The sequence below is a fragment of the Alosa pseudoharengus genome, unplaced genomic scaffold (genome assembly GCF_046254945.1).
Source record: "Alosa pseudoharengus isolate Yale_2024_CS ecotype anadromous, Long Island Sound unplaced genomic scaffold, YU_APseudo_1.1 YU_APseudo_1.1_scf_4, whole genome shotgun sequence".
NCBI classification, from domain to species: Eukaryota; Metazoa; Chordata; class Actinopteri; order Clupeiformes; family Clupeidae; genus Alosa; species Alosa pseudoharengus.
In genome coordinates this window covers 22,063,260-22,074,449 of record NW_027468774.1, presented here as the reverse complement: position 1 = coordinate 22,074,449, position 11,190 = coordinate 22,063,260, and the positions used below count along the sequence as shown (strand labels likewise).

Below are 11,190 nucleotides of genomic sequence, written 5' to 3'. Positions count from 1 at the left end.
ACAGTCTTGTTATGTGCTGGAGATCTTGTTCTTCATTTTCCTGCCTGTTACAAGTTAATAATTACATCCCATTTTTGATATTCATAATGCCTCCAAAACAAACACCTTCTGTGAAACATTTGTGAAAGGAGAAAGATGTGACCACTTAATTACTCTTGGAGACCTGTAGCATCAGCTAAAGTGAACGTTCAGGTTTTAGAACACTGCTTTTAGATTTCCCTTGAGAGCTTTAGACCTGGATGTGACTGAATGCTGCAGAACCACTTTAAAATGATAAAACTGTTGTTCTCAGACTTGTTCTCATACTACATAACTAGCCAGACAGATTGCACATTGTACACGGTTGTCTGCTTGCTGCAATTCAACCCACTGTGCCTTTGCATAATCAGCTTTGCATTCATGTGTTCTTTGCTTTCATATAAGTATAAGAGAGTGCTGGCATGTTACATTAAATAACCCCAAGTATATGAATGAATGAATAATGATGTTCGTAGCAATAAATAACTGTCTCTCATATTAGCTTCAGACAAAATTGTACACACACACACACACACACACACATACACACACATACTCCTGAAGTTGCCTGAGCAACCATTAGTGTTTCTTTCTTGCCTTTCCTTCCATTCTCTCTCTCTCTCTCTCTCTCTCTCTCTCTCACACACACACACACAGCTACACTCACAAACGTGAACTCTCCTATACTCCCCATCTCTCTCTTGCTCTACATGACAGAACAGGTGAACCCACAGCACTCCTTGAAGAGTGTGAGCCCTGTTTTAGTTAAGAATGGCGAGGGGGCCTGCTGATGCAGCGCACTAGAGGTCACTCGTTGGTCTTCAGCTGCATCTTAAAAGGAAAGAGAACACAGAAGAAAGCTTATATATGTGTATGACTAAATTACATTATAATGGCAATATATTCAACCATGAATCCCAGAAATAAAAGGTTGTGAACAATCAAGCGGAGATTGCTGGATAATACATATCCCATATGAAACAGTGTCTCATATAGAGGAAACACTGAGGTCTTGGGAGTTCACTGGTAAGCTCCATGGAAACAATGCTGATGTGTTCTTACTGCGTTTCCTGTAGCTCTTAGGGAATTTTGCCTTCAAGAAGTCAGCCATCTCTTTGTCTTCCTCCCTCTCCCTGTGAACGCAGAATTAGAAGTCTGACAACATGCTGTGATAATGACATCTGCACTTGAATGTTGCTCACATTTGCATCTTAAAAGACGAGCGTAGCTACATCTGTGACTGCGTCACAGCAGGTAGCCCCGAGTTAAAATAAATAAGTTGCCAGAAATGTAAATATTTATTAATGTAGTGAGGTAGAAAGGGAAAACAGCAGGTATATGCCTGCTTACAATAGAAAGAAAAAGATAAAACACATAAAAGGGTAAACTTTAGTGGGCAGCCGTTGCATGCATATGAGTCTCTGTGTAAGCAATCTTTACTTTCTAGCCTGCTTCCTTCGTTTTCAGGTGTTTGAATTATTGAGCACCTCACAACAAGCCTCTTCCTGTCACCTACCGCTGAACGCTGTCAGCCCAGCCACGCTCACTGGCACATTGCCATGACAGCTGTCTGATGTGGAGGAACGACCAATCCATACTGTGCATCCGTGTGTCTGTGTGTGTGTGTACATTTATATGCCTATACAATATATAGGGGAGCTCATTGTAACAATATCTCAAATTCTGAATAGAAAAGGTGTTGAAAATATCATCCTTTTGTTGGTGATTTTAGAAGTACATTTATTCATGACATCTTGCATTTGCTGAGAAGGGGATTAGAGAAAAAGATTAAATGATTTAGGAATGTTTGTCATGTATGTTCTCCTTACACAATGCAATGTAAACATAATCTAGCACCAAAAATCCACAAGCCGACTGTCATTACCTAAGGCTGGAGGGCTGTAGTTTTAAGATGTCATTAGATAGATAGATAGATACTTTATACTGATCCATTACCTAAGGCTGGATGTCTGTAGTTTTAAGCTGTCATTACCTAAGGCTGGAGGTCTATGAGTCCATGTCACACCCAACCTCTCCCAATAAACACATGCTCTAATGCACCTCACTGATCTCACATTTCAAATGTCCTTTTGAGCCTGCAGTCTCTCAAGCCCAGAGTTCTAAAAAGCCTCCTAATTTCTCCACAGCCAGTAAATAAATCGATTCTCTTGTTATTCCATACAATTCAGACGGGGCTGTAATTTAGCCCTAAGGTGAAAGAGAAAACAGGTGAGAGACAGTCACTCGCTGACATCAGACTGATGCAGTCAGACTCAGTTTTTGGAAATGGTGGGAGAACACAATGGAAATGGAGCAAGGAAGGAAGGCTTCAGAAAATGGCACACATTTCCAGACATTTCTGAAGCCATATAATGATCTATTTTCAAATATTAAGCAGCCTGGCCCATGCCTGCATTCTGTCACTGTCTGACAACCTGAAGCCCTGGTAGCGATGTTGGGTGCTTCTAAGAGGTTGGAGGTACCTCAGTCGCTCAAACTCCACATCGTCCACCAGAAAGTCTCGCGTCTCCACCAACTTGTGTATCTGCTGCAGCAACTCCTCCTCTTTCTGTCGATCCTCACTCGTTTTGTCCTTGTCTGTTCACAGGAGAAAATATAAGCTAATGACTATGTCATCCTTATTTCATCCATGTTACAAAGTGTAATAACAAAATAATCTTTGCCTCAGCTTTGTTTTTATTATGTCAGCAAGCTGCAACGACAGACTATGCAATTGCCAAGCTAAACCTGGTAATGAGCAGTCACCTTTTTCATAATCAAGCAAAGATATTTAGGTGAGGAAAAGACATCCAGATGCATACCAGGGATTGTGATTAACTTCTGCAGATCCTTCTTGAGTCTGGTGATCTCCTTACACAGCTGAATGTCATCCATCCTGAGACAGAAACAAACGTGTCATTCACTGAAAGGTGATGTCTTTTCTTTTGCCATTCCAGATCTAACTGAATTAATCAGGTTCAGTTCTTCTCACCTTCTCCACTGTAGTACTATGACAAATCTTCTAATACTACTACTACATCAAGATTGATTTCCCTTCAGAGCTCCTCGTCAATCATGGACTGTGATCTATCTAATGAAATCAGCTGGCACTGAGTTTACATCATCTTACATAAACAATCCTCTATGCTGACTACAGATGAATAGGAGTGTACGGCAAAGGTGTGGTGGTCAAGGTGAAGGAAGAAGGAGTTCTCACATGGGATCCTCGGAAGCATGATTCTGAGGTGCTAATATCATGGTGGCGAACACACGGGAAAACATCGGCCAGGCGGTTTGGTGAGAAGACGGTAGCAAAAGGACTGAGTCATTCAGCCTTCATATGAAAATCTGTTCGGCATATCTGCACCAGTATCAGTCTCACCTTAATCCTCCTAACATATATCCCACACCTTTACCCATTTCCACTCCGTTCAGCATGGTTCAGAAACAATGTTACAAATATTAACATTCTCATTCTCTTAAACAAAATCACAGGATTTGTGGAATTTTCTAGCCTGGGAATACCCATACGAACTTTCTGCAAATTTGGAATTTGCTCTGCAGGTCTGTCTGGCCAAGAGGCCATTGAAGCTGATTTCCAATATCCCCAAAACATGGGTACGCAAATACAATCGCTAATCTGGCATGGATATGTATTTCTTTGGAATTGAGTAAACAACTGCATTTAAAACACACAAACACACAATTGTGAAGGTCTGGGTGTTCCCAGGCTAGGAATTTTCATTTTCAAGACAACAAAAATCTGACCTTGAATTGGAATAACCTTCAGTCAATTTATGTAAGGCACAGTATATTTTTTTGTGTATGAAACAACTGCAGTCAACACTACATCTTACTTTCTTTGTCCGCAATACAAGCATGATGTTTGTCAAAACATTCTAGTTTGCAGAGGAAAGATGCACAAACATGTCTACAGGGAGAATCACCACAGATGGAAACCCGACATGCCTTGTAATCAAACACCTAGTAGAAGCCTACATCTGTGTGTCTTCTGATCCTACAACAATGAAATGTCAAAGATTTTTACTTTGGCTATGGATTGAAAGGTGTGAAACATCATTTGTTGCATGGTTGACAGCTTCAAAGAGGGTGATATTTTCCACATCTGTTTCTAAATCCATTTGGACTGTCAACAAATAGGGGGACTAAGAGCATCAGACAAAAAGAAGAGGAAGAAAATGCCAACCTGCAACATGCTTCTACTTGTTTGGTGTGTGTGTATCTTTGCAATTGTCATATTAAACTAGGAGAAAAGGTCATGACACAGACATTAGACAACAGCTGCTTCATGTGCAATTGCAAAAAATGTTGTGACATCAAATCGCACAAAATCAACATGAAAATATAAGAAATCTGTTGTCAAAGCTGTATTGTTAGAGGGAGAAGCATTTACAGAGAGCTTGACAAAATTCGAAAAAGAGTTATTACAGCAGTGGGGACTCCGAAAGTGTCAAGTTTGACGCAACCGGCAAACTGGAACAAATTACCTGCCTAATCATCGGAGGTGTGTCATCAGCATCTACTGAGCCCTAGAGCTTATTAGACCTTTCACTGAGACCCAACTGGTTCACATGGCATTCAGCTAGAATTCAAAGACCCTGGCCCATCACATACTATGGATACCGGTAATTATAGATCCGTTCCTTACAGAATAACCAGTATGATCTGATGTGTTTTCTCAGTCAGTAAATTGGTCCTTTCTATTTCTGTTGATTAGCAACCGAGTCAAGGTGTAGCCAGAGCCATATAAAGGTACCTTTATATGGCTCTAGGTGTAGCATAAATATAGACCCTTTCAACAATAAAAACAAAAACAATGCTTGAACGTTCTATTTGGTTCCTAATCTACTTCCTCTGCATAACATATAACATGGATAACATATGGAATGTTAAAACGGAAGCCTTGTGGGGCCAACTATGATGCTGATAATGGAACTCTCTTGAAAGGGTCTATACGGTATGTTCACTTGCTTCTGTGCAGTCTGTTTAGTTTCCCATTATCCCCATACTACTTTTATCGTTAAAAAATAAAAATGGCACTATAATGAATACATTGTTTTACATTTATTTTTTCTCTGTATCAGAGGCCTTACAGATTCTCTGCAAATGCACAAGTACAGTATACCTCCAACAAAGAATTAGGACAGTAATGATCCTTCAGAAATACATGATCCCAAATAATAAGTATTTCATTTCTTACTGGAACTTTGTATTGTATCTTTTGACCATGTTGAGACAGCTGTTGAATGCCCAGAAAGGGAGGGAGAGTATCAGGCTATTCAACTGTGACAGCTTAGGCTTGAGCAAGTCCATTAGATGTGCATTTCAAACAGACAAAAGCTAAAGGTGTAAATAAATAACAACACTATGAAAAACTGCAAATACCAGTTCCCCCACCTCTATGACATGAATCTGCAGAGCAAAAAGGCTAAATTAATTTTAGGAAATAAATACATTATAATATAATATTATAATTATACAGACAAAAATGTCTTGTTACAAAGATATAAGGGTGTGATATTTCCTGGACAAGTGAATCTCATAAGTGGCACAGATCTCGTTGTCAGGTAATGTGTGGGAATGCACTGTATGGGGAGATCTCATAAAGACTGAGAGATAAATCTCATAAAGACTGAGAAGCACTGCAGGAGACTCAGAGCTGTCCATTAGAGCTGTCTATAATCACACGTCCCCTGTCAGTCCCACCAGGCCCCGGGGCATTTTCAGACCCTCACCTGATCCCGTCAGGACTTCACCTCGCTAATGGAACAAACACTCAATAGATCCTGTGTGCACATCCTTCAAATACAACCACACAAGTGCTCACACAAACATTTACACACACACACACACACAGAGACACACACACACACACACACACACACACACACACACCAATCCACACACACACGCACACACACACAAACCCACACACGCACGCACACACACGCACACACACACACACACACGCACACACACACAGATGTTCAAAGTCCTTCCATCTTTGAAATACAGATATTTTAGTCACAGTAATACACTAGAGGTTATATAATAGCAACAGTAAAAAATGACCCTAGACATGTATGTATGCCTCTAGTCTACAGTACAACCAAAAGTATATAAACCAGGGGAATGAGGGGATTTTCTTGTGATCATGTTGGCTGTGTGAAAACAATTATTTCTATGGCAAATAAATCATAACCCCATGACACATCTTGACATCCACAGAGGCTGGGAAGGGACATGAGAGATGGGAGCACGGCGTAGCGAAATGGTCATGTGTGATTGACCGCGAGGTAAGAGGCACTCACATGTATCTCAGCTCTGACTCACGCCGCACCAGGATGTCCCGTATTCTCTCGATCTTGAAGAGTTCCCCCTCGATGTCGTCCACCGTGACAGAGGAGTCCGCCATGGAGACAACGCTCTCGGCCCCTGAGAGAGACACATACAAACCCCAAAGGGCCGGCTCATGGGGTCAGTACTTCACTGGAATCTTTCTAAATTTCATCACTGGGCATATTCTTGTTTTTTATGTTCTGCTTCATGGCACAATATAAAGTCTGCTCATGGACTTTACCCAAGATGAAAAACCCCAAGAGGCTGGCTGTCTCACAGTGATAGACGATACAATCCAACAAGTCAGCTCAGCTCTGAACCATGACATCTATGCCTAACCTCTGACTATCCCCCCCCCCCAGCCCCATCTCTCATCACTGAAACTGGGCGAAGATGACAGCTCCTCCCCTGAGTCGCCCTCTCTGTGTCCACTGGGCCTGAGTATCAGATCGAGGTAATGAGCCAACGGAGCGGAACTCCCACATTAAGCTGTCATTAATTAGCGCAGCAACAGGCAGTCACAGCATCCGCTCTGAGGCAGCAGAGCGACACCCCCCCCCCAGTCTGAGCCAGAGGTCTAGCAGGGTCATCTCTACAGCACTCTTACTCTATTCATTTTCCCGTGTCAGAACATCATATTTAGTGCTTTGGATTCCAAACTGCATGGTACTACGTTTTTTTTTCTCGCTCTTCACCTATCCTTTAGCAACGGACTGTCACTATAAAATAGTCTGTGCACTGTCATGCAAGAGCTACCCTATAAATACATCTAATTACTTTCCCTGTTAGATGCACTGCGTGAGCCTAATTGTGTTGAATCTAAATTATGTTTAATGAAAGGTTTTAGGTTAAGGAAACGTTTTCCATATAACTTTTTTTTCGATTTTCCATATAACATTTTCCATATAACTATTTTTTTCAATTTTCCATATAACATTTTCCATATACGGGTAACTCTTTTTTTTCAATTTTCCATATAACATTTTCCATATAACTCTTTCATAATGGTCTGCTTACTGTAAAGACCAAACAATCACTAACTAAATGTCAACCTATACTGTTGTAAAAGTTGTTATTAATTGGATTTTCCACTGTGGAGTGTAGTAAGGAGTTTTTTTTTTTGGGGGGGGGGGGGGGGCTTTTATGCCTTTATTGCGGATAGGATAGTGGAGAATGACAGGAAGTGAATGGGAGAGAGAGTCAGGGTGGGATCCGGAAAGGACCACGGGGCGGGAAACGAACCCGGGTCGCCTGTGTACGGTGCAGGTGCCCCAGCCAGTTGCGCCACGGCCAGGGCCAGTAAGGAGTTTTGTTCTAAAAAGCTAGCCAACAATCTGAAATGCAACTAAAACCTTGGTGAACAACCAACAACACATTAATTTGGTCTTAATAATGCTCAAACAAGTTGCCTTTAAAACATAAAAACGGTCGATTCTGTTCCTGCAAACTGTTGCTTTGTGTTGCAATAGCCGTGACATAAACTGGAATATTAGCGGTCTTTTATTCTTTTTGGCACATTTTTAATAATTTCCTTTGAACAAAAATTCACAGCAGGCAGTCAGTTATTTTTTTCAAAGCGGAATACAATTTACCTGAATATCTCTTGTTGATTTAAGCCACAATTCATGATGTTGACTTTTGGCACGGCATTGCATTAATGAGCTCCCAAAACTTTCTTCATTCTTTGGCCTTCAACCTCACCCAAACCTCACTGCAGCTCTACTCACTTCTGCAGCAGCTACACAAAACAACCCCTGTCTTCTCCACAAACACCTCCCTCCAGACCCCCCCCCCCCCTCTCTCTGGTTGCTGCAGTGTAGACTATAGTATGACTCATCTCTGAGCACAGGGATTTGCTCTTAATTGCCTGACCTTGTCGGTGAGAAGGGAAAAAAGGAGGAATTCAAAACAAACATCAGGGGAAATCATCAGGGACAAACATAATAAAAACAAGGCTTTCAACATCGCTCATGCACATACATATAGACCAATGAGGAACAGCAACATTCGCTTTTGATATCGCTGTAGATCCAACCTAAGGAATTGTGAGGCTGTTTGAGTGGACTGGAATAGATGGAGGTCAACCCTGCTGCCCCCCTGTATTCTCACACACCATGCTCACCCAAATGATTCCTGGCACTTCCACTCCCAAATGCCACTGCTGCCTACAGGAGAATCCCTGTGACAGCACACCACTGTTTCCACCTCCCCGCATTATAAACACACAAACAACACTACATATCTCATAGCTTGACAGGATAAACCTACAGTTCACTGGCCAGAAAAAAGGGTATCATGGTTCCATGCATCCATCATACCTGCTGTTAAAGGTATTTGGTGTGTCTGTTTACCAAAATAAAATGTTTACCAAAATAAAATGTACAGAAGTTATAGTTTAACATTGACATGAGTTCATTCTTGCATTGCGCTCTCCTGCTAACCGTGCAGAGCCACAGGCTTGCTGACGGCAGCCTCTCCAGCATAAAGCCTTCTCCACAGAGGCTCTGGCGTTCCCACACCACTGGAGAGACAAGGCGCTGGAGCGCACTCACTAGATGAGTCACAATGCAGGAGACTGAGCGATACGTCCTCCGCAGGGGTTAGAGACAAGCCTTGAACACAACACACACACAAGGAGTGTTTGTGTGTGTGAGAGAGAGAGGACTCATGCATGCAATACATACATAGATTGAACCTCTAATAGCCTGCATGTCCACAGGGAAAGCATGAGAGTCTGTGCAAGTGTGTGTGTGTGCGTGCATTCACAAGTAGAGACTTTGTGTGTGTGTGTCTGCATGTTTGACTATATGACAGATATATGTCTGCATGTTTGACTATATGACACAGGGAGTTTGTGTTCCCTGTGTAACGATGAGGAGGATAGTTGCTGTCTCCTTTCTGCTGCTGGTGCCACATTTTTGACACCCACAGACAGAAACTGAAGGCACCCACCACATGTCATACAGTCCTTTTCTGCTGGGCATCTCCATTTCTAGAATTTTCCCTTGACCACCTCAAACTGTAAGTGCACACACATAACAGACACATAGCTGACACTTTTCAAGAAACTGACACCTTATTCCCATGCTATGGCCACCACCACTTACTTAAAATGATGTCCGGTCTTTATTGCAAACTCTTTGGTAAAGATTGTACTATGCTCATTTAATAACTCTGATGGGGAAGATTGGTTGGAGTAAAACTGTCAAACTCCACAGAGGCACACATTACCAGGACCTGGCACAGCTTAGTATCAATACACTAGACAGTGATACGGTCAGATAGGCTGAGAAACAGTGGATTTGTCTATCAATAATAGCAATGCAGATATTCTGAAAAATAAATTCGCTTTTTAGTTTAACTCCATTAAGAATGGTTTATCTGAATGAAACACTGAGTATGCACGCATGTGTGGTCGCTTTAGTTTTTGGACAAAGAATAAAGATAGCCTACTGCAATCTTCAGAGCAGTCAGATGTAGTTCTCTTGTAAATGTGTGGCATTTCACCAGTAATGGGCATATAAATTAGCCTAGAAGTTCGCACAAGGACATCACGAAAATACAACCCAGGTTACATGAATCGGTTCTATAAGACTTCATACCTATGTATTGAGTATTTCGGTGTGAACAACCAGTTTCAAACAGACACAGTTCTGACAAGCTGTTATTTTCGTCATAAAAACACCAAAACATAAAAACACGCCATTTCAGTTGAAATAATCAACAGTTGGGCAGTCTTTAGGCGCCGTGATGCTCAGTGAAATAACACTGGTAAAAAGATTGGGCTGTTTAAACAACCATTTATAAAGGATTGTTTACCTTTACTGCACGCCTCTTCGTCTACTTTTGTTCGGTCCAAAGAGCTGTACTGGTTCGGTGGTTGTGGATCATTTTCCATTATGAGCTTCTGGCCAAATGCGTCCTCATGAAACTAGTCGAACAACCAACAGAGCTCGAACGAATCAAATAAAGGTATTTCACTTGTCAGAGAGTTAATTAATTTTGACTGACAATACAATAACAGCTCCCTTTGATGTCGGCAACAGCTTGCTATGTAGGCTACAGTAGTGAGCGAAGACAGCGGGATGAATGAAACCGCTGCTGTGACATCAAGGCGCCACCTGCTGACTTACATGGAAATACATTTATCACTATAAATAAATTGAAGCGCTACAGTGACGTTTTTTGACACCGTCGCCTGTTATCTAACAATAATAGATTTTGATTTTAAGTTAAACTCTGCATGAACCAAAGTGTTCCTATTCTGTTCTTGATCCATTTCCCTGAATAGGCCTAGACATAACCAAAATACAGTGTAAATTGCCAGGATGAGTCAGTGTCTCAGTCTCTTGCCCCTCTCTCTCCAACACACACGCACGCACACTGGTTCAAAATCTACAAAATGGGATTGAATTAGACTTTTTATACTCTAAAACTCATCAGAAAAAATATAGTATTGAAATTCGTGTTTGCCAGTTTACACTCATCCCTATATTGTGTCAATGAAATGAACACGAAAGGCAATTACATGTTTAACCTTAATAAAACAAATACTTATAAAATACTTATCTATAATGTAATTATTACCACAACCATAAAATGTTTACTCACTGACCAAGTGAAGCCAGCCCAAATGTCTTGGGGCTTTGAGCAACATGGGCATAACTTTTATGACCACCAGGAGTCGTAACACTACATGTCCAAACGACATCCATGGTCAAGGAAACGGACACGGTTCAGTTTCAGATGAACTTGGGCTACTACACCACTGTAAAAGCAAATGCAACCCTTAGACAAATAAGCCCTTGACTT

At 41.4% G+C, this 11,190-nt stretch overlaps 1 protein-coding gene across 1 annotated transcript; it reads right to left on the bottom strand.

Moving 5' to 3' along the window:
- Positions 1-724: 724 nt before the first annotated feature.
- LOC143102838 (bMERB domain-containing protein 1) lies at positions 725-10,276 on the bottom strand. Its single transcript, XM_076266652.1, has 6 exons — positions 10,198-10,276; positions 6,351-6,474; positions 2,841-2,914; positions 2,502-2,616; positions 1,081-1,151; positions 725-849 (listed from the first exon to the last, which is right to left on the bottom strand). The coding sequence occupies exons 1-6, from the start codon at positions 10,274-10,276 to the stop codon at positions 725-727; spliced, it is 588 nt and encodes a 195-aa protein (XP_076122767.1).
- Positions 10,277-11,190: the final 914 nt, after the last annotated feature.